The following is a 25,255-nucleotide window of genomic DNA, read 5'->3' as shown; positions in this document are numbered from 1 at the left end:
AAATCCAATCTGGTAATTTGTATTTTCACCTGTTGATATATACGTGCTATATGCAGTGGCATAGTGAAAACATGCGTGGTTTTTATGTTGGCTGTCCTAATTGCTATGTACATAATACACACCACAGTTTTTGGGGGCAAAGATTTTGGAAAAAAAGTGCTTACATGAGTAAATATGGTATTCTCTGCATATATTTAAATGTTTACTTTTGTTTTGTCTGAGATATATCTTCATTAGTAAGTTCAGTATAAATGCACAATGATTTTCCATCATTCCAAAAAATGTAAATGAGATACTGTTTAAAATACACTATCTACCAAAAAGTAATTGGGCACCTATGATGGTGGTTAATTTGGTATCTAATTTGAATCATTTAGTATCTAATTTGAATAATTTAGTATCTAATTTGATTCGTGTGGCCTTCATGTTGTTCCGTGAGCAAGAGAACCACTTGTGAAAGAGATGGCGCGTAGTGCAGAGCTATCAGACTTTGATAAGGGCATAATTGTGGGCTGCCACCTCAGTGGGCTGTCTAGCAGGGTCATAGCCGCAAAGTTAAACAGGCCCAGATCAACAATAGCATTTGTGCTTCGTAAGTGGAAGGTGCATGGTCATTATAGCAATGGTGAATGTTCCGGGCAACCGAAAAACTGACTAACAGAGATCAAAGAACCATAAAACGTGAAATTGACAAAAACAGGACACAGCCGATGGCTACCATCAGACAGGAGTTTACGGCAGTAACAGGGGCATCAGTTTCCATTGGAACATTGCGAACAGAGGCCCACCAACTTGGATATTCCGAAAGAGCAGCGGCACATAAGCCACATATCACCAAGGTGAATAAAGCTCAGAGTCTCAAGTTGTGTTTGGACCGTTGCAACTGGACACTGGAGCAGTGGAAAGCGGTTCTGAGGAGTGATGAGTCGAGATTCACATTGTTTCGGTCTGATGGACGTGTGTGGGTGTAGCGGCTACCTGGATGAACGGCTTCTACCAGAGTGTATAGTGCCTACCAGGAAATTTGGTGGTGGTGGAGTAATGGTGTGGGCTTGTTTCTCGTACTACAGTGTGGGACCACTGCTGGTTGTTCGTGCCACAATGAACTCACAGGCATACTGTACAATACTAGACAATGAAATGCTCCCAACCTTGTGTCGTTTTTACGGAATGGACTCCTGTTACTTCCAGGGTGACAATGCTAGGTGCCATGTTTCGGAGGCTGCTATGCAGTGGTATGCCGACAACAATGTTCCCAGATTGGTCTGCCCTGCACAGAGTCCTCATCTCAATCCCATAGAGGGCCTCCCCTATTGCGCAGTGGTAGCGACGTCGCCTTGTAATCAAGGGGTTTCGGGTTCGATACCTGGTGGAGACACTAGTGGTTCACTTTAAACTGTAGGTCCAGTCCCGATTAGCCTTACTGTGCATAAAGTGGACTTAAAACAAGAAATCAATCAATCAATCCCATAGAACACCTTTGGGATGCATTGGACTGGCGGGTGAGGTCTCGGGAGATGCAGCCAAATTCCATTGTCCAACTGAGTGAGATCTTGCAAGAGGAATGGCGACTCATTCCAATGGACTTCCTCCACAAACTAGTCGAGAGCATGCCTGACAGGGTGGCTGCTGTTATAGCAGCAAAAGGTGTCTCCACGAGGGTCTAACAGGGTTCGCACCACCAGACAACCATTTTGTACAGGTGCCCAATTACTTTTTGGTAGATAGTGTATAACATTTTTAGTTTTGTGCTAGGGACATGGGGAATGAATGATGGAGGAACATATGGTCTTTATCACAATAATCATATTTTTGCCCCTCCCACACCTATTCCTCTCAGCATGCTGGAGGGATGTGACAGATCGACTTGGCTTTGTACAACAGAGGGAAGAAACAACAGATTTTACTTTAAAGCACTCAAACCCAGAAGTATGCTTGTTTATCACATTAGTTTGCTTATTTTTCAATGAATTGATATTCTTGAACATTTGTTTGATTGAATTATTTCTTTAATTTCAAATCTCTTCTTCCCAGAATAACTTTCTGAACTTGTAGTAGTACATATGCAGATTATGTGAATATTCAGATATCCAGATTATTTATTATTAGACAATGTCAGGATTCTCTATTTTCTGGATCTTAGGATATCCAGACCATCAGTATTATCTGGATATTTGAATCTCGATAATCTGTTAACATCCAAAATGGATATCTGACAGTTTAAATTCCAGATACATATCTATTATGTGGATTTTGTGGCTATTCCTATTTTTATGGCTTCCATTTTCTATATGGAAACATATTCAATAATACATGAATGTCCTCATCTAACAGAATTATTTTGTTCACATTACGGAACTTTAGACGTTGTAAGATAATATACACACAAACACATGAAACGTATTTACAAATCCCTGTGACCGGGTTCACCATAATTAATTGAGCAAAAAAAAGAGGTGTATGAATACATAATCGCGTTTTGTGTGTATATTAAAAACCGTTGTGGTTATTGCAGCTTTGTGTGTTAAGCTTCACATAGGTTATTATGTGAACATTCGAGCCCAGAATATCAGAGAATGGCCATAATTTGAGAAGTAGACATTTTTGTTTGTTGATGAAATATCATGAATACATTGTTTTTTTCCCTCCAGAAACATTATAAATATGTTTAAAGTGCAATATTTTAATATATTCTTATGCATGATAACTGATTTTATATAAACGACATTTGCGTTATTTCGATAAATTGTTGTCAACTTAGTGTATTACTAAGATGATCAGCCAAGTTTCAAGATGACTCATGATGGTAATGAAACAATATGGTTGAGAACTGAGTTCTATTTCTGGTTGTCACATTCCCATAATTTCTACAATTATACAGTACTTGTATGATCAAGATTTAATTGAGTCGTGCCAGTTTTTCTCGGCAGGGAAATTCCATCATAATTATTTTCTATGCAGATATATATATGGCAATCCTTTCTGAAGGATTTTTTGAGAGTTGTTGCTTGTGATACCTGACCAAAGTTCTTTCCTTGCTGATAGACGTGCTTCGTTTTGTCAGGTGTTGCCTCAGCTGTAATAGAAATTCTCCTTGTGGAAAGAGATAATATTACATGGCTGGTCATGTTGAATGTTTATTAACATCATGTGTTATATGATGTTAAATTGAGAAGTGACTTAGTGGATTAATTAAAAAATATATGCATTTTGTGTGGCATGCTTCTTGAATTAACTACTAAATTGCTTCAATTATTGACATGACGATTATAATTTTCTGAAATGCCTCCATTGTCGTGAGATCAAAACCGGCCTCAAATGTGATTTTTAACCTTTAGGGGCCCGATCGTCTCGATTGAGATGCTCTGTCAAGGTTGTAGTTTTTACGTTATAACTTCGCTATTTTTGGCTAAAATTTCAATTTTCTTTTTTCATAATGTGAACACATGTATTTAACAGAAATGATCGTTGCACGTTTTTTCTTTTCATAAAAATGGCAGTAAAAAGGCAACTTCTTTTTTGCATCTTCTTTCAAGGGAAAAAAATTGCTGACAAAGGAAAGCGGCTTTGTTGTTCTAAAGCAATGCATTTCCCTCACTCCTGGAAACTGCATTGGAAGGAAGTTTGTATATCAGTACCACCTAATTTTTATGTGCATGTTGACCTTTTCATTTCCTTTTTTCGAGGGGGCGGGGGGAAACCCCATTTTTTTAAAAAAAAATGATTTGGGGGGATTCCCTCTTCCACTCTCCATATATATACGCTGAATGTGCATAAATTAGATATCCTCTGAATCTGTGAATCATTCCGCGTACACAGTATATCATTCATCTCTAGGGCAATTAGCCTCTGAGCTACAGTCATTTCAAGGTACCACTGCATTTTTGAAGCATGAATCAGTGGTGTGCTGACCATTCCTTTTGGGGGTACAACTTGTGTTACATTGGTCATATGATAATAATGCAAATATTTTTGTGTTTCTTACATGTCAGCGATAATTTCCATGTGCATGTCAACACTGTCATGTACTTTTTCCTTGGGGGAGGGGGGAAATCCCCATTTTTTCCGAAATTTTGGAATTTTGAGTGTTCTCCCCCTTCCCCTGCCACATATACGCTGAATTTGCATAAATTTTATATAGTCTGAATCTCTGGTTCATTCCGCGTACAACGGTATATCACTCATCTCTCTCGGGCAATTAGCCTCCGATCTACACTCATTTAATTGAAACTCTGCATTTTGCTCAAAATCGGCTTGGGCATCAAGGGGGTTACATGTGAAAATGCCCTTTGGGCTCCAAAAGGTTAATCAAAGGTTTCATCTTTAATTCCATGATGTGTCACACCTTTTATCCATTTTATACATGTAAAGATGAGCAATCCATTTTATACATGTAAAGATGAGCAATTGTAGCTTCAGATGAAGATCTTTGTGTATGTATGTAGTGTTGGTCCTGCACTGTGACCGTGCAGTCTAAGGCGACAATCAGAAGTGACATTCTGCGGTTTTTTCCTTCTTTTGCCAATCACTTATTTATGATGGCAAAGGAAATATGTATAAATTAATGTTGTCGGTGGAATTTGGATTTGGCAAGTGTGTATTTACATGATAAATTAATCTACTTCCAGGTACACGTCGGAGACTATGGGAACAAAAGGTGTCTTATTCCAAGTATTCAGGGATAATAACAAATGCACAGAACTCATTAGACCTCATTTGGTATCAGACATAAAATTGCATGAGAGAAACCCTTCAAAAACAAAAGTTCAGAATAGGAGCCGTTCAGCATCAAAAGCAGCTGCTGCTTCTGAGACCATGAGTTCCTCCAATACATATTCTTCGAGAAAATCTACAAGTTCTTTAACTCCTCAAGAGGATCTTACTTGCAGTGTATGCAAGAAGATATTTGCATTCAGATGCCAACTCGAAATTCACATGCGTATTCATAGTGGAGAAAAGCCTTACCCATGCCTAGTATGTAACAAATTATTCAGACGGAAGGATCATCTTGAGGTTCATTCAAGGATTCATACTGGGGTGAAGCCCTACATATGCCCAGTTTGTGATAAGACATTGACTCAGCATTCCAATTTAATAAAGCACATAAAAATGCATGCAGTGAAACCTTACATGTGTAAAGTATGCTCCAGGGCTTTTGTTACTGAAGAAGACTTGAATGTGCATTCACTTCTCCCACACACATGAAAAATTAGTGAGGTTTTTTCAGACTATATTAAAAAAAGAAAATGTTAAAAAATTGTCCAAATCTTGTTTTGATATAATGTTCATTTTAGATGGGCATTATCCTTTTTTTAAAAAAAAAAAATATAAAGTTTTATCACTTGAGTTAAGGAGAGCAGATAATCTCGATCACACTGAAAGAGAACATAACACATATATAATAAATACAATAGCATAGCATCGAAATTTTACTACTACTATTTGAAGAATAAAACTGAACATTTTTATTGATTGCTTCATTTATTTAACATCACTCATTTTCAATTGTTGGAAGGAGCTAGAACTAATGTAGTTACTTGTTCGAAGAATTTAACTAACTACTTTTGAAAGTAAGTAGTGTGAAATTAGTGTAGTGTAACTGTAAGTTATGTTTTGCAATAGAAAAGCAACACTTATTTTATGACACTTAAATTGTTATTTTGAAAATTTTTAATGTGATGAAAAAGCTAAATTTGGCAATTATGTGTCTTCTGTGGATGCTAAAGTGAATGGATTTTAATGGAATCACGTAAGGCAAGAAACCTAGACTTCATTACATTACATTTGAAATTTAGAACACACACTCACACTGGTGAGAAGCGGTAATATGTAAGGTTGAAACTGAGAACATCTTGTACCCTTGAATTTTTGGAATTTGCCTTGAAAACCAGGAATTATACTTGAATTTTATCAAGGTTCTTTAGTAACCATCCTGTTTGTGCATTGTTGTTTGCGAACAGGAAACTTACTGGACATCAAGTTGCATGTGATTAAGGCATTTCGGTTTATATTATAGCAGGTTTCTTATGAATGTGTACTAACAGGTGGCAGTACCATTCTAATGTGGATTCTGCTAAATGGCCGGCCGTGATGTTATAATTGAGGCAGGTGAATTTTGTACGTGAGCATGTTTGCAGCATTGATAGTAATTTTACATTTTTAGTAGGTTAGTAGATTTAATGTTTTTAGAATTTCCACATGTTTCTTGGTTTACGATATTTCGTTAGAAAATATGGAGACAGAGAAGTGCTCTTTGATACAACTTTGGCTTTGTTGGTATTACATCATTTGTTTGTCACTAGACACATTTCACCCTGAAACCAGATAGCAGAAAATACATATTTTCAAGGTAGGCAAATATATTTCTCGACTATGGTTTTCTATTAGATATGTTTGGTTTTATTTGGTTAGGAATTGTGTTAATATATTTACGTTGTTAAGACAGGGTGGCTACCCACTGGGAATTCCTTGATTTCCAGGAATTATACATGAATTATTGGCTCCGGGAATTATGCGTGAATTCTAATTGAATTTTTTTCCGTGGACGTGAAAAAATTACAACTTTTATTAATCCAAATCATATTAAAATTATACATGTATTTATAAATGCCCTGAGGCAAGTTTTTGAAAGTTGAGCTTTCCTTTTTATTTAGGAAGGCAATGAAAGCTGTGTGAAAAATAAAACAATTCTCGCAATCCGTTTACTTTGTTACTGTTCTTTCCAGAACAATCTGACAGATGATAGATTATCGCAAGATATATTGAGGTTGATTAGGTAAATTTGAGGTTGACAATTAACAATTTTTTGTAGATTAGTACATCTCATAACATCTGTGACTTGTGTTTGTAGATGTATTTCGAGTCTGAAAGAAAGCCCGCCACAGCTTTGGCTAACTGGACGAACTTCACCCTGATCTGAATTATCCGAAATTGTTCGGTCCTGTACAATGCGTGGTTAAGAAAGAGATGCACAAAGCCAATATATACAGGTATTTAATGGCTACAATACAATTACATGATTGACTACACGATAAACACGAAGTACTGCCAATTCGGCTGTAGAATGTGTATCTACATGCATGAGTGTCACGGATCTTGACACGAAGCCCCTTACGACGACTTGTTGCCAACACCCAAGTGTTTCTGCAGGGTCAGCGCTCTGGATGTTACCGAATTTCATCTGTGAGTGTAAGTTCCCGTTCTTAATGTCTGATGGAGGTTCTGCACCAGTTTAATCCACACATTGCACTTGCACATAATATAGTTATCACTAGACACTGAATGTACACAAAACAGACAAAGAAGATAAAAAAACACTAATTATACATATTGTTCACTGAACAGCTTGTTTGTACAGTCTTTTGGTGCTTTGTGTAGTAAGTTTCCATACTTTGTTTACTATTGTACAAGATTTACCCAGTAACGGCGCTGATATATCTCTCTTTCTTTCTCTCTCTCTCTCTCTCTCTCTCTCTCTCTCTCTCTCTCTCTACTGGTGTCCTCTAGTCTTCAAAATGTTTCATATGCTACTATGTTATGCCAACATTATGCACTTAGATAATAAAGAAAGAGTATACTTTGTTTTGCATTTCATTTACCATCTTACTTTGTGCAACAAAGGGTTAAGTAATAAAGCCTGTAGAAAAATAAAATTGGAGTTTTTTACATCTGAAACTCATAAATTGTGAATAATACAGGGTGCGGCAATACCGACTAAGCAGTTTCTATCGATTACCGCGGGAGCTGTGGTGGGGGTAGGCAGTTGCACGTGTTCTGCCTTTGTTCAGGCGTTGACCCCATTTCAGTAGCTAAGATGGTCTGGACCGGTGCACATCGTGGTTTTTGCCGTTCGCGCGTATTATGAAAACAACAGATCTGTGATCGCTACACAACGAGCTTTTCGGTGCCAGTTCAACATTCCACGCAACAATGCCGTTCCTAATGCAAACACAATTTGGTCGTGGGTTCGGCAGTTCGGCAACATTCTCCTAAAGTGACAGTGTGGTGTGCCATATCACAATTTGGCATGGTAGGCCCTTACTTTTTTGAGGAGGAAGGAGTGACAGTGACAGTGAATTCCACATGTTATGTTTCAATGTTGCAAAATTTTCTGCAACCCAGAATGGACGAGATTGTTGAAGAACACAGACTGGGAGACTTGTGGTTCCAACAGGATGGAGCTACTGCTCACACAGCTCGAATTTCACTTGATGTTTTGAGAGAAATGTTTCCGGGACGCCTCGTCTCTTTGAGGGGTGATGTCCGGTGGCCTGCACGGTCACCAGATTTGGGCATTTGTGACTACTTTCTTTGGGGATATCTGAAGGAAAAGGTTTTCAAAAGCCGCCCTCACACCCTACCAGAGTTAAAAGAGCGGATTATTGGCGAAGTGAATGCCATACCCCGCGATATGTGTGCAAGAGCTGCTCGAAACTTCAGGGATCGTCTACAACACTGTATTGATGCTGACGGCCGCCATCTTGAGGACATTATTTTCAAAACTAAATGAATGTAAAATGGTATATTGTACTAATTTAGAAAACAAATACATTTTTTCTCTATATATCCAGATTTACTTTTTATTGCTCCTTAAAACTGCTTAGTTGGTTCTGCCGCACCCTGTATCAACTTCATTTCATCATATGTAATTTCAATCTTCATCTTGAGATCCATTTAACAGTTCATACGAATGGAATTGATTCACTCTCCCCAGTATGCATCAAACAACGGAACCAAAATTCACATTTTGTGGAAACTTACTTTGCACATGCTACGAAACCTTAAATGTTTAATCTGTGATATTTGCAGAAGGTGAGAGGGAAGCTACAAAGTGAAGGTATTATTGTTGCCTTGTGTGTTATATACGAAGGTACAAATATACTTCGCTGTAGTGAATCCATAGTTAAATATGAGATAGATATCTTCAGGATAACAGCAAATGGATTTACATGGTAACCTCTGTTTACAGGTACACTCAAAAGAATATCAGGAAAAGAGATGTCAGGATACAGGAATCTGTGGATATCATGGACTATGGCATGACACAATCAATAAATCAATCCCAAGAAGTTGACAGTGATGTTAGGCATTCTACAGTCAATTCAGAATCTACAAGAAAAGGAAAACTTTCTCCGTCTCAGTTCCATATTACCTGCAAAGAATGCAAAAAGGTGTTTGCGAGCAGAGCTGACCTTGTAGTTCACATAAGGATTCACACTGGCGAGAAACCATATGTATGCTCAACTTGCAACAAAGCATTTTCACAGAAACAAAATCTTGAGGCCCATTCAAGAATTCACACTGGTGTGAAGCCGTATACATGCCCAGTATGTGAGAAGCCATTCAATCACCCATCCAACTTTAAAGTCCATTTAAGGATACATGTTCAGAAACCTTACATGTGCAAAATTTGTTGCAAGGCTTTTTCTAGGGAAGAAGATTTAGAGAAACACTCGCTTCTCCAACATGTTTGATAGGAACAGTTGATTGTGAACAATGTTGAATGGAATATTGTTTACGTTAAAATTTCAGCTGTTTGTGGTGTATATTTTCCATATAAAGCAAATTAAAAAGTATCCTTCATTATGTAAGAGATATAAGTATTGTAATATATATACTTGATTCTGTATCAAAATATCATTGGCTCAAATTTGGCTGATGCTAATTTTTGTGAGGTGCTTTATGCTGTTTCGTAGTTAATTGAACTGCTAAATTCTTTGGTCTGTAACAGTGCAACAGAAGTATTATTTCACACTTTGTTGTCATTACAGCAGGTATTTATATGAACAAACTATTAGGAAGAAAATTGTAATGAAAATGTTTTGTTTTTCATACACTGAAAAATATTACATTTTTTCAAGAAAATACTTTTTTTATCTATTGACACAAATTATGTTTTGCTAGCAATTTAAATTGAAAAACACAATACAAACACACAAGAACATGTTTTTGTTCATTTACAGTGTAAATGTATTACAGTAAAAGGGTGAAAGAAAGTAACAGAAAGATAGAACGTTCACAGTTACATGATGCTTAACGGCACTCATACTTTTCGTTACTACATATGTATACATTGCATACATAGAAAATGAGGTAACACAGAATTGGGAGAAACTGAATTTGTTTTGTATCAAATTTAAAATGTTGATTTGCAACAAAATATGGTTAACTTTTCCATGAGGCAATAGGAGTTTGACTAATTTTTGTTAGTTTCATGTGGCTCTATGTATTGTTTGTTTGTATCATTATTCAAATTTTGTCAATAAAATTTTGCAGATAGTATTATGAATATTTTTGATGTATTCAGTGGAGTTGCAAATATATCTGAGTTTTTTGAATGCACATTTTTTCCAACAAAAAGCTGGCTTTTGCGAGGGAGAATGGAAATGTTGGCTTTTGACTTTTTTGTCAATATTAGCTAACCTATTTTCCTTCCTTGAAGTTTCTACATTAGATTCAGAAGTTTGTAATGCCATATTATGCAACTAGGTAAACAATTGTATTTGGTGTAGCAGCCAAGAGACTTGATATTGGCCATTGCTTCCTGTTACTAATTTGTTTTTGCCTTACATGTGTATGTGTACACAGTGGCGTAGTATTGCAATGAAGGGGTAGAGGGTTCGATGCCAGTGGAGACATATGCACTGAGGTTCAGATTCCATTCTAAAACTGTACGCCCAGTCCTGATTAACACATCTGATCATGAACTGGACTTATGACAAACTTTTACATGTTTGTACCTGTCATGTGAAATTTAAATGTTGATGTCATATTACGTGAAATAAATGTTAATATCAAAGTATTAGATTCTTCAGGACAATTAAAAGCCTTTACTATTCACAACACGTACACTGAAGTACGCATTTTACGTGAATGTATATATACCCTATTTAATAGAGCTTTCAGACCGAAGCGACAAGCAACACTTGTCTCTTGGAAATCAACCCTCAGAAGTAAATATAACCTTTCAAACTAAAGTAACATGACAAGCTGTGCATCTTGCTTGTGGGCAGTTTTCTCAATATCATGCATCGTGCCTGCCATCCTAGGGTTAATTCCAAGTGGTTTGGATCCCATTTCAAACTGTAGGTCCAGTTACAATTAACCTGTAAACAATCTTCCAAAATGAATAAAGAAAAATGTCAGTTTTGTTAATAGATTTTCCCCCCACTTGCAACCAATTTTATTTACTTCTGCCTTAGTTTTAGGTCCATTGTGCACTAGGCTTGTGTTTTTTCAACCGCCAGGCTTTGAGACTTCCATTACATCCAGTGGTTGACAACTAATTTAAATCTAATTTTATATTTTCATCAAGTCTAGACAATTGTTTTAATATTAATTAAGGGTGTGTATTAATTAGTGCATAAAGTTTAAAAGATCAGAAATGTGTTTGTAAAATTGATACAGGGTGGCTACTCACCGGGAATTCCTTGAATTCCAGGAATTATACATGAATTTTTGGCTCCGGGAATTATATGTGAATTCTGCGTGAATTTTTCTCCGTAGACGTGAAAAATTGCAACTTTTATTAATCCTAATCCAATTGAGTGTTTTCATATTATAAATGCTCTGATGCAGGCATTTCACAGTTTAGCTTTTATTTTTATTAAGGAAGAGAAAGAAAGCTACATGGAAAATAAAACAGAATTCAATCCTTTTACTTTGTTAGTGTCCTTTGCAGAGCAAACTATCTGGCAGACGGAAGATTATTGCAAGATATCTTGAATTTGATTAGTTTGAAATTCTTACACAATTAACTATTTTTCGTAGATTAGTATATCCCATAACATTTGTGACTCGTGTTTGTAAAGTGAGAATCATAGAACTTAAGACCTTCTGTAAACAAAAGCACATGTACCCTAACAGTGTTGCAAACTTATGAAAAAAAAATAATCCACATAGCCTACAAGGTGTAAAACGTTCCATTTGTCAACAGATGCGGAATAAGCAGTGTATCACTGAGTGTATGACCTGTTGAAAGTTATTGAATGTAAGTTAAAAAAATGTACACTCCGCAACATCTTATTTGACCGCCCTGAAAAATTTCAAAGTCCGGAATTCGTAAATTTGGCAGCATAGCGCTTCAGAGTCAACTAAGAGTAGCCAACTTTGCAACATTTCTTTTTCCTGAATGAAAACGCTCGTGATTTTTTTTTCATTCTTTCACATTCCATAAAGTAAAGATACCCTAAAGCAGTAATAAAATATAGCTATGAGTAGACAAAAAAATGTCAAGTAGAAATACGAATGTTGAAAATATTTCAAGATTCTTAGTTCTGAATTTGAAAATAGGAAAATGTATGTGCATTGTGAAACACTGAACAGGTTCTCATCCACCTGGAAAGAATTGCGGTCACATTTGAATGCAAGAAGGCAAATTTACGATGATTTTATGCGAAATGTTTAGTAAAGATACCTTGCACAACACCAAACGATTCTGCAAAGTGTGTCTTTTCCTTGGTTCTTGGCGAAAAATGATTCGAAACTCCGGCACAATGTTGCTTCAACTGAGATTAATGTGTTTTACTGAGCTTTCTGTTAGCAATCTCCTGGAGTAGTTGGTTAGATGACAGCACTTTCATTTTTTTTTACTGTTTTCGTCAAGATCGAAACATCGTAGGTTCAAATCCCACCCTTTCCTTATTATTTTTTCCTTTTTATTTACCGAGTACGAAGTGTTCTAATAACGTAATATAATATTATATGATATTACTGTAAATATTTATGCGATGCATGCTCAGTGGCCGCGATTGGGTTTCAAAACTGATGGGGCAAGGTGGGAGGAGGGGGGAGGGCAAGGACAGTTTCTTTCCCTTGGTAGATAATGTTTAGCATAGTGCTGGGTCATTTGCCCTCCACACTCCATAATCGTCGCCTCTGTGCATGCCTCAAGTAATGTCTCTACTAATGTTTTTAATCTTTCAGTGATTGGCAGGATTTTAGGAAATACTTTTCCTTTCATTCAGCTATTATAAGTTAACACATATTAAGAACTTACATGTCAACTTTTTGCATCCGGAAATGCTGGACATAAATCGCATAAATATCAACGGAAATATCCAAGAAACGTAAATAAGCATTCTCGTCCAAAGCCGTTTACTTCCCGAAAAAGATTTTGCAAAGATGTAGGTTTGAACCCATGACCTTCCATTCCATAAGCAAACGATCCCCCTACACCACACGGTTCACGTTATTTTATGCACTCGGTTCGGATTCCACTTTAAACTGTAGGTCCAGTCCCGATTAGCCTTACTATGCATAAAGTTGACTTAAAACACCAAATCAACCAATTCATCTCCTTTCAGAGTGAGCCTTCTATGATACTGTAGTCAGCCAGCATCCGAAAATACAGTTCTGCTTCGCGTATACCAGAGTGTAATTGCATTTAATATTGTGACTAATTTTACTTTAAAACTACAGATTAAAGCGATAATAGTGTCCAGAAAAAGAACCTCAAGTAGATATTCACACAAAGTATTTTAATCCATTACCAAACATTTCAGTTAAGAATAATATTATGCTTTTCCATTGACCGTATTTTCGATTCATGGTGAATTTGCTAAAAGGACCATGTCAAGAAATCTAAATATGTACGTTTTACTAGTAAATGCATTTAAAATGCACGAAACAACAGGGGAGGAGAAAAATAAACCTTAAGAATAAGTAAAAATGCAACAAAACTGTTAAAAATTCTGACAAATAAACTAAAAGCCAAAAAAGGCCGAAAAATGCAAAAAAAAATGTAAAATATAAAGTGTTTTCTGGCTCTAACTGAAGGGAAAAGGACATGATATCAGGTTTAGCATTGTTTTTAAGGGTCAGAAAAAAAGTTGATTTTTCATCAACTTTCGGACCCTAATTAGTAATTATGACCATTGAAAAAGTTGGAGGTAGCTTACTTAAAATTTTCTTGCTGAGGGATCGTATCGTCCCATATCTCCACTTCATAATAAAGAATAACATCAAGTTCATATTTCGAAAATGACTTGGAGTTTTCCACCACGAAAATATGTTTTTCATAGTTTGAAGTTCTTTAGTATTATCTTTCAAGGTTTCCATTGTTTTAATTTCACACATATTTTATATTTCATACGTTCCTCTCTCTTTTCATTCAGTCTTTGGAAAAAAGCTGAAGTTTTTTGTCAAACGGGGTCTGGTTCAAATTACTCCTTTTCGTTCTCCTGTTCCTACTTTAAGCAAACAACAAAATACTTTGTAACTAAACGATTGCTTGTTCAAAACACGGAATTTTTACACAATTTACAAAATATGACAAAACGCCAATAGACATGTTCATCATTTTTCCCTTTCAGCGTTTCTCGATTTTATCTGAATTCGTTTCCTCATGAAAATTGCCATGAGGAAATTATAGATATGATATTATGTGTGAATTGGTTTCTTCAAACTGGTAGCAAATTTTAAAATGAGCTACCTGGAGAAGAGGTAGCGTGCTTGATTCTTTCGAGGGAGGTCGTGGGTTCGATTCTCCACCTAGGCAAGATTTTTTTCAGGAGTATATCGTTGGGTGTAAAGTTTATCCACCGTGCTAAGAAGTTAACATTGGTCTGTGTATTTCACGAGAGGAAAGGAAATAGTAAGAGAAAGTTATTTCGATGATAGGAGGAAGTCACATGCCACGTGGAATGCGCAGAATCAAGTTACATAGGGCTAAGTCTGTAATGGTGGTTTCGAATATTGCAAAGTTAGTGCGGAAAGTTTGTTATATCTGATACTCGTACTTTCTGTTCAAAGAAGACAAACTTTTTGGATATAAAGCAGTGAGGAATTAACGATCATTATGAGGTTTTGAATTTTATGTTTGTCACTCGCTATATAAATACTTATTAGTAGTTTCTTATCGAATCGGCCTTCGTCGCAATAACAATTTATTATGTTAATTAGCGATTTACTATTAGTTTTGGACGCATGGTAAGATGGTGGTGAGGGGATTGACAACAGTCATTACGAAGGAATGGACATAAAATTACCAATCTTAGTAGCTTGAACTCATTAAACACTCTCCTTCGTTTCAGTACTGCACTACATCACTACTTAACATAACTGTATATCGAAATCAAATAATCAATATTTTAGGTGTCAGTGAAGAACAAACAATACATAACTTAAATAACATTACATTTTGCATCCTGAATACATATATGTGATTTGTGAATTAATCATGATGTGTGTGTTAACACAACATATGAACAATAACTAAAAAGAAAAGTTTTAACTTTAAACCCTGGGAATCTCCAACTTCTAAGGGGAAATATGCGCAGAAAGGACGTCCCTCAAGTGTGAATCGGATGCTTTTTTTAAAATATTCTAATATCAACGGTATCTGTTCAGCAAACAAAAAAAAAAGAAAGAGGAGAGGGTGGGATTTGAACCCGCGACCTTTCACGCTTGATGAAAAATAAGGATACCAGCGCCTAACCAACTGCTCTAAGTTAACTTAATGACTTTATGTCCTTAAAAACATGTTGACGCTTATGAAGACTCCCACCTTCCTGTGTTTCAAGCACATTTTCTCGACCAGTCGTGTAAAATATATGTTTTTGAGAACTGTTCGATATTATGCAAGGTATTGTAAATAAAATGTCGCATAAACTCCTCACAAATTTGCTTCTTTCTGCACAAACTTGATGGCAATTTCCTCCAGGTGGAGAAAAACTCTCTTCAGTGTTTCAAACCCCCCCAAATTTCAAGTCGAGCAAGCAGAATCGTAAATATCCTTCAAGGTTCTTTTTCCAATTTATTATATCTGTTTGATTGTGTATTATAATCGCGGTTTATAGTTTCTAAGTTTATGAAAAGTGTTAAATTGAAAACTTATCACCGCAGAGTTTATCGTCTAGTGGAAGGACCTACTCAAAGTTGGCTACTCTCACCTGGAGCTGAAGTGCAATGTTGCTAAGTTTACGATTTCGGACTTAGAATTCTTTCGGGGCGGTCATATAAGATGTTGCGAAGTGTACATCTTGCCTGGTGGCCGATTTTTAGACTCATTACCTAAGTTCCCTGGCTCGAATCCCGGCATGGGTGTTATTTGTGAGTATCCCTTCATCTATTTCATCTGACGATCACTCATTCTCATGGTCGGGATTAGCCAAAAGTGGAAGAAAAGCAACGCTAAATTAAAAAATCAAATACAAAATGTACATCTTATCCCCCAGAAGTAAGACGGTTCCGTACCAAAGGATTAATTTTCTCTCATATTTTACTAAAAAAACCTTGCTAGAAGAATGTGACACATGAGATAAATTACAAATTACATTTTGAAACCGGGGTTTCTTCATTAAATTCATTTGATCTTGGAAAGTGTTATGATTTATTATTATAGATAATGAAAGTAAGGTAATACATATGATTTGATTGACTAAATTAATAATTATGCAGCAAAGACACCAATGGAAACTAAAACGGCAACTTAGAGAAGCATAAAAGTGGGGAAAGAAGACTGTAGAATAGAGAAATATTTTGAGGCAGTCACATTTTATTGTATGCTACATATAAAATAAAATGCATATTTGGGGGTGAATTTTTAAATATTGTCACATTTTTCTTCTCTCTTGTTGTGAGGTGTTCATTTTAAATCAACCTCCCTCACCCTACGGCCTGCCCTCCTTCACCCGCAAAAGTATTCCGGAGTGTGAGGATGTCACCATCCGGATGGTGAACACCTCTGTATTATAGATCGACTCCTGCATCCCACCCCCTTCCCCATCCCCGGAAGATCGTCACTGACAATGTGAAATCACACTATCATATGCCGACAATCGACATACCACTTCCGTTTCTGTACTTGTCTTAGTGAGAAGTATTGTGGTTGGCAACAGCCTAATAACGGATCATGTAGTCCATTCTATGAAAGTACGCTAATGGAAGAAAAACGTGTAAATTACATTGGATTATACATTTTAAAATATATTTTCATTAAAGGTTTCTGTTTATAATAATAATACGTGATTATTGTATAAATTACAATCGATCACCTGAACAGCAAGAAAATAGTGCCAGTTTCAAACATGGCGACTTCCATGCGTGCAGGAAGGTCTCCTGTGTTTTCAGAGTAGTCTTTCGGAAATACAGCCATTTGAAAAGTGACAAGAAGCAGGTTGTTCTTAACGTTTATGTGACGTTGTGTCGGTGCTATCCTGAGCAAGCAGTGAAGTTGGTGTCCAAGTGTAATTGTGTGTCTGCGTCTTTGTGTTTTCAGTGTGGTGAAAGAAAGGAAAACGACCGGTCAAGTTGTGAGTCCCGCGAAAAAAACACGTTGTTGCTCGTATAAACAAGTACACCGATTTTGAGAGAAGCACAATACAATGCGAGGTGCTTTCGTATTCTGTCGATTAAAGAGCCATCCTGTCCACTGTGGAGAAGATGTTGATAGTGATGATTGATTACGATCTCCCCAATTTTAGCAGTCGACGTTAAATCGCCTCTTGTGCCACGTTGAGTTCCTTTTTGGGAAGCAAATTTGACAGACCTTACTCTGACAGGATGATATCTAGCACCGAAAATGCCTCAAGTTCAAAAACGAAGAACTGAATCAAGGTAAGAAAATAACTTGCATGAGACGTACGTAAATAATGTGCTTATTATTGTCTTCTTGTATTCTAGAACATGAGAAACCGAGAGAAAGATAAACAATCTCTTTTTAATCCCCGGCTTATCTTTGGTTAGCTTCTGCTAAAACTGGCAGTTTATTTGTTGCACAAAGGAGAAAACAATACTCCACATGTCAACAATGTTGGGCAATAATTTGGTGGAAATAAAACCAAAAGGCTTCTCTCTCTCTCTCTCTCTCTCTCTCTCTCTCTCTCTCTCTCTCTCTCTCTCTCTCTCTCTCTCTCTCTCTCTCTCTCGTATAACTTTGGCACTGTCATACTGAGAGAGGAGGGGGGAAGGAGGATCTGTAGAAAAATATGTTCATTCTTGAACAAGTACACGTATTTAATCACTTATAGAAAATCTATTATACTTCAATGTGTAGATTATCAGAAAATAAGAATACGTTTTTCCATGTTACCTAAAATTAAAGGTTGCGAGTGAGCAGCATATGATGGCAGCACCATTCACGAACAGCTGGCGCGGAGTGATACGTTACTCGAAGTGAGACGGTTGTTTACAGAAGGTCAGAAGGTTCGTGATTTTCACTTTAGATGTGTTTCGAGTCTGAATATGTGAAATGGCAAATGTAAACTCAGCACCTTAAATCAAATACAGTAAAACCTCGTTAATCCAGACTAATGAGGGGTTAAGTTGACCGGTTTAACGAAAGTCCGGATTAACTGAAATAACCTAAAAGAACAATAGAAAGTGCATAAAAACTCCGTTTATAGCAAGAAAACATGTTTATTATGGTGCATTAAAGTGCATAGACCTTAATACACTATACAGTACAAAGTCTGCGGAAAACAGAATTTCATCAGAGGTTGACTGCCTTTTCTTTGGGAAGTTCTCTTGTTTACTTCTAGCTATATTTAAAACCTTGCATTCTGTTTTTTTTTTCCTTTTGTCTGTCCGGATTGATTGATTGATTTTGTTTAATTACTTCGTTTTGTGCCACTTTTGGCTAATAGCGGAAATGAGGATGAGTGATGCTACAATGAAATTGAGGAAGGAACTCTGAGAAAGACCCATGCCCAAACCTGGATTCGAACCCAGGATCCCTAATTAGAATTTTTGGTCCCTTGGAATCACAAAGACCCTTTATATTGTTCATATACAGTATTTGTGTGTGTGTTGGGGGGGGGGGGGGCTGAGGCTGGTGAGGGGCGGTAATACACAACGTTGAAATAGTGTTCTTGTACCTTTGAAGTTTTGGAAAATTCGCCTTGAAAACCAGGAATTATACTTGAATTTTATGGTTGTCCTAGAGTAGCCACCCTGTGTGGATCAGGGCATAGATTTTACGAAGTGAATTTACTGGGCTGAGGCCTCCGGAAGGTTGAGAACCACTGAAATAGGGAACAAAACACATCACAACCTGCTGTGTGACCAGGTTTAGCATCCATTTGGCCAAATTACACACAATACACTGGAAAGCAAGAATACAAATATATTTTGGTGAACAAAAATGTAAAGGGGTTTGATACTGAATTTTCAAAAGACTACATGTTTCTATCTCAAATTCAAATGTTCAAAATAATATCATGCTATTAGATTCTATTTACAATAATATACAAAACTACCCTAGTTATGTTAATGAGTGCATGCTATGCAGATCTATTTAATAAACCTACTGAAATATGAAGATAATACTCGGAAAAAAAAAAATGCCCATTCAAAAAAGTCTGCTTTCTTGAAACCACTGCTTATGTCTAGCTATGGATTCTGTGTTGTAAGTTGTATTTCAATATTTGAAATGAGTGTCTTTTTACAGTAGAGAAATAAACAAAAGCCACTTGGGTGAGAGGTTGGTTGGAGCACCGGCTTTGTAGCAAAATCACAGGTCTGTCGTAGGCGTGATCCCCACCAGTGGTAAAAGAAATTTGTTCACGTGAAGACGAGATAAGAGGTGCTCTCTTGATACATTGTGTTAGGATAAGTATACTTTAGAGCACTAGACAATTAATAATGTCCAATTAACATTGCATGCTAGTAAATCAAGATCATTTTGAATTCCTAACAACAATATACTAGAGGCAGAATAATAAATATGTACAATTTCCATGCATATAGTTCCGTATAGGATGCCAAATGAGAGAATTAATTAAAAATAGGGAAAATATCATGAAATGATTATATTTCACATATGTGTAAGCAGTAACATCTCCCATTTACGTATGAAAGACAATGTCAGGCATATGTCCACCCCTAATGTGTCTGCATGCATTTATACGCTCCACAAAAATATTGATAACCCTCTCGCAGATGTCTGTCCTGATGCCTCCAATCACCCATATGATTTCTGCCTTAAGTTCGTAAAGGGTTCGTGGTTTGTTGGCATACACCCGTGATTTCACAAACCCCCATAAGAAGAAATCACAGGCTGTAAGATCACAGTCCTGGTCGCACTGTTTGTGTTGCGCTTTCACCACTTTGGTAAAATGTCTTCACAATGAGAACACGTTGCTCAATCGTAAACTGGTCTACATCGTAACCTGGTATACATCGTAACCACAACAAACGAGTGAAATCAATTGAGGCTACATTAATCGACATGACAACAGATACCAACATTGGTAAGAACAGGTCTGCCAACCTAGAAACAAAACAATAGCACTCGATTCAAATTCGGCATCCTATACAGAACACCGTTTACTTATGTGTACACATTTTGTGTTATAATATATTTGATACAGATGATTGAATACACATCTCCTTGTCAGTTATGTATGGGAGGAAGTTTTCCGACAATATTCAAAATGATTAATCATATAATTCTGTAGTTTATGTAAAGCATTGTTTACAAATTAATTAGTCTATACTAATAGCATATAGCAATACTTTAAGATATTCAGCAAAACTTAAAGTAGCAACAGACTGGGAATTTATTTTATTTTTTATCTTTTGTATTCTCATAGTGATAGGAGATTGTTTTTTAAGAAATCATTTTTATTCTAATTTTTACTGAAACTCCATTTAGAAGGACAAGTGACGAACCTTACTTGTCTCTTGAGATTTGCTCATGGAGATTTGTATATTGATGTATATTTTCATCTTGCAGTAAAATGACATGTATAAGAGCATCAAGTGACATGTATAAGAGCATCGTTAAACGACAAAATAGTACCCACATTTGCCTTTTTTATGTCATAAGTTTTTACAAATGAAAATTTTAAATATGATCAACTACTATTTTTTTTCTTACTTTTACTGTCACACAAATTTAATTCACAAACATCAGTGAAACATTTTAGTGAAAAACTACACAAGCATAGTTTACAGTGGGGTTCTAACCATAATTTACCTCCACTGGGTATCGAACCGAGGACCCGTTGATTGCAAGGCGATGACATTACTATTGTGCCATGGAGGAGACACACATTGATAACAGTGAAAACTGTTCAAGATTGGACCCTTGTGGACCACCAGAATATTGTGTAAAGGAAAGACTTTTATTTTTTCTGTTTGTTACCGTTTGCATTCCAGGAAAAAGTGTTGGCTATTAGAGAAAAATTAAAATTGTACAACTGATGTTGCTAAGCATAGGGGAGCCCTTTATCTTTTTTTTTCTTTTTTACAACTGATGTTGCAAAATCTCTCAACATATTTTTACTATGTATTATGGTATGCATCATTGTAATAAATGCACAGTAAAATATGAGAATAATGATATATTCAGGATTACACCAAAGGTCTTTACATGATAACCTCTATTTACAGGTACTCTGAGAAGAATACCAGGGAAAGAGATGTCAGGGTTCAAGAATGTGTGGATATCAGGGACTATGTCATGACACAATCAATAATTCAGTCCAAAGACCAGACATTATCAGTTGACAGTGATGTTAGCTATTCTATGGTTAATGTAGGATCGACAGGGAAAGGAAAATCTTCAAGACCTTCTCCCTCTCAATTTCGTCTTACCTGCAATGAATGCAAGAAGGTGTTTGGGAACAAATCTGACCTTGTAGTTCACATGAGGGTTCATACTGGTGAGAAACCATACGTATGTTCAACTTGCAACAAAGCATTTTCAAAGAAACAGAATCTTGAAACCCATTCTAGAATTCACACTGGTGTAAAGCCGTACACATGTCCAGTATGTAATAAAGCATTTGGAGATAAATCAAGAATTTATAGGCATTTAAGAATTCACACTGGTGTGAAGCCACACACATGTCCAGTGTGTGCCAAGTCATTCCGTCACAAGCACCACTTAAAACGTCATCATTTAACAATGCATGCTCCACTGCTTTTGTTAGGAAAGAAGATCTAGATGGACATTCATTTTTCCCACATATTTGATAGGAACAGTTGATGATGAAAGATGCTGAATTGAATATTGTTTTACTTAAAAATTTATCTCTTTGTGGTGTATATGTATGTGGATATATGTTTCACATAAAACAAGTGACAAAATATCCTTAATATAAGATATGTAAGTACTGTACAAGACATACATGATTATGTATTAAATTATCATTGAATTGATGCAAATTTTTGAAAGATGCTTATTCCTGTTTAGTAGTGTGTTCCAACTGGAAGAAGATATCTTGGCTAATTTATTTGCTGTGAAACAGCTAAAGTATTATTTTATAGTTTGATTTAAAATTAAGGCAACAAATTTTTGGGAAGAAAATTGTAGTGAAAATGTCTTGATTTTCAGACCTAATATAACACTGAAAAATGTGCTAATTTTTTCAAGAAATGCTTCTTTTCCTATGACAATACAGATCAGTTATGCTATGTTATGTTTTTTTTATGCTATTTAAATAATGAAAAATCAAAATACAGAAAACACAGAGAACACCACGATGTTTTTACTTGCAATATGTTGTATTATATTGCAATAAAATGGTGAAAAATTAACATGAAAACCGAAGATTCAGAGGCTTATCTGGAATCATAATTTTCGTTACTATAGAGCATCTCAACCTTAAAAGTCAGTATGGGTTAAATGGAGCGTGGCGTTGCCAGATCAACAAATGGAGCCGCATCGTGTCGCTGTTAATCGCTAATGATTCTGACAAATTTACTTCCTTAATATTGTATAGGAAATCTTCAAAATCTATGTATTTGATGTATTTTGGGAAAAACGATAGTTACCTCAAGATTTGCATGTAAATGTTTATATTTCGACATAACTATTTACTATTTTACATTTGCATTATATGTGTAATACACACAACTGTTGTTACTTATTTCGTTGAATGCTGTATCCTTTACATGAACAGAATTAAGTAAATACAAAAACAAACATTAAGATATATTTTTTACGGAAAATAAAGTAATAAGAAAGTGTGCTCACGTGGCTTTAAGCGTAACTACAGGGAGGTTATTTCAGTCGTTCACCGCCAGCGTGGCGGCCGGTCGGCGGACTCTTCATGCAACAGGTCCCGGCAAATTGCGTTCAGGAAGTCCGTAACAGAAACCGCTTGTTTTGTAATGTTTCCACTTTTCACAATTACAGTTACAATTACAATTGAAATAAGCACGTACCTTGTCGCAAGGATGCTGGAAAAGGTGTCCTCCCACATACAAATATTTCTGGCACCTTATTTCTGACATCTAATCTTAGATTAGACATCGCTACTTAACCTCAGTTGACAGAAAGGAAGACAGCATCCCGGCGCATAAAGCAAACCGAAAGCGTAAAATGATATTTAAAAGTAATAATAATGATGATCACTAACCTCCTGTGTTATAAGAGATGTTGAAAATGACCTACTTCAACAGCAATACAACACGTTTCTTAGGTTCAAGAGATCCTGTGTCTCGTAATTGCCTGACCACTTTTCTGCAAGAGTTCGTTTTCACGTAATTATCGTACATAAAAACTCTTTGTTCAAGACTATATTTGTTTAGCAGAATAACTAATGAATGAATAACAATTAACACACAATAAAGCACTAGCACGCCAACTCAATAACACAGTATAAACAACACACGTACTGATAAATGCAGACAGAAGTGAACATGAGCTTAGACTCTCTAGCTCTACGTCTGGTAGCCGACAGTGTTGCTAACCATTTTCCGGCAATGTCCCTAAAGACGTAGTCAAAATCTCCCTACAACTGACCAAATGCCCTTAAGATAAGTAAAGCGACTAAAAAAAACACCTCATTAGCATGCAAAACAGAAGATAAAATATACACATTTACTTACCAAATCTTTCTGCTCGGTGCTTCCACAATTAATGAAGGAGCGAATTTACAATACATGACCCCTCCCCGATTTTTGTAATATTTTGCATACTCACTAATTGAGGCCTCCTAATCACGAATTTCAAGTTAAGATTTGGGGGGTCACGTGTAGAAATTGCAAAATAAGTGACATTGAGTGGTCCGCGATCGGCACGATTGCTTATTATTTACCGGAAGATTTTGTGTTTCCAATACTTAAAAAACGAAATATACATTCCTGATATTACTACGACCCCAAATTTCAACTATGTTTGCCTATCCTAACCTAACCTAACCGTACCTGAATGGTTCGTGGGGCTATCCGTCAATGGTTTGTTGGGCTACCCGTGCATGTTTTTTTCGAGCCCAAATTTTAACTATGTTTGCCTAACCTAACTTAACCTAAACTTACCGAGAATGGTCAGTGGGGCTATTCCTGAATGGTTTTGCGGTAATTGTGATTACGAACCGATAAAAAATATTATTTTCGTAGCACTTTAACGGCAAACGTTCATCATCGAAGACGTCATTTTCGTATCCTGCAATTTTATGATTGATGTACTGTTGCCAAATTTACCTGTAATCAAATCAGTTCTTCTACATCGTGATTGTCGCTGTCACATGTAAGCACGTTCTTTGGGCAATATACTGAAATCCATAAGTTTATTAATTAGCCCACAGCCATCCTCCTGCACACTCCACCTAACAATCTGTACAACATTAACAACTTTTTTACTGTTCTCTTCCGCCATTCTTACACGATCCATGCTCTCCAAGTATGAAATCAACAGTGTGGCAACGCTGTAGACAGCGTAAGTAATTTTAATTTGTTCATATCAACAAATATGGCTACCATACTTGTATACGGAGAATCATTGCGAGAATTGAAAAGCTTATTTTACAACTTCTACACGTTAATGAACATTTTTTCCCCCTCACCAGCACACCCCTAATGAATAACGTTGAGTCGTTTACTGTTGATTATGTTATTTGAAGTCATACATGCTGCTGCTGTGAAGAGATAGATGTTGGTTGGTGATGCTGTATTTCCTGCATTCTTTAACAATTTTGGTCCCATTTTATTTCCCTTTTTTGTTTTTGTATCACTTAACATTGAAAATATTCTTTCCGTTTCCGCGTTAGAATGCGGCAATGTTAGCACTATTTTCGCGAGAGTGGAAATGTTTTCAAAAAGGAACTTGCCTTGAAAGTTTTTGGTAACCGATAACATGTTCCAAAATTCTGATGGAGATCTGTTAGTTAGTTCTTTTTTCTCCTCCTCGCTAAAGTATCCAGATAAACTAATTCATAAAATGTAATTTACCAAGATTGAAAAAAGTACCTACGTTTTCCCTCATTTGGCAAAATCTGTCCCTACGTTCCTAGGCGGGCGAAATTTAGTGAAAAGTCCCTATGCGTAGGGACATGTCCCTACGGTTGGCATCACTGCCGACACGTGC

At 36.4% G+C, this 25,255-nt stretch overlaps 1 protein-coding gene across 12 annotated transcripts in view; it reads left to right on the top strand.

The window, feature by feature from the left end:
- Positions 1–25,255, top strand: part of LOC145992069 (uncharacterized) — a 343,509-nt gene that overhangs the window by 62,866 nt on the left and 255,388 nt on the right. The window contains exon 4 of one of the 12 annotated variants that reach the window (XM_083128239.1): positions 4,629–5,209. The exons of the other annotated variants lie outside the window; for them this stretch is intronic. Coding sequence (XP_082984365.1) covers positions 4,629–5,205 — 577 coding nt within the window. The 3' untranslated portion in view covers positions 5,206–5,209. Of the gene's footprint in view, positions 1–4,628; positions 5,210–25,255 lie in introns of those variants that run through there. 12 annotated transcript variants of the gene reach the window in all.

The sequence above is a fragment of the Lepisma saccharinum genome, chromosome 9 (genome assembly GCF_977018435.1).
Source record: "Lepisma saccharinum chromosome 9, izLepSacc3.1, whole genome shotgun sequence".
NCBI lineage: Eukaryota > Metazoa > Arthropoda > Insecta > Zygentoma > Lepismatidae > Lepisma > Lepisma saccharinum.
The sequence above is the reverse complement of the archived record's forward strand: the minus strand, read 5'-3'. Positions and strand labels throughout refer to the sequence as shown.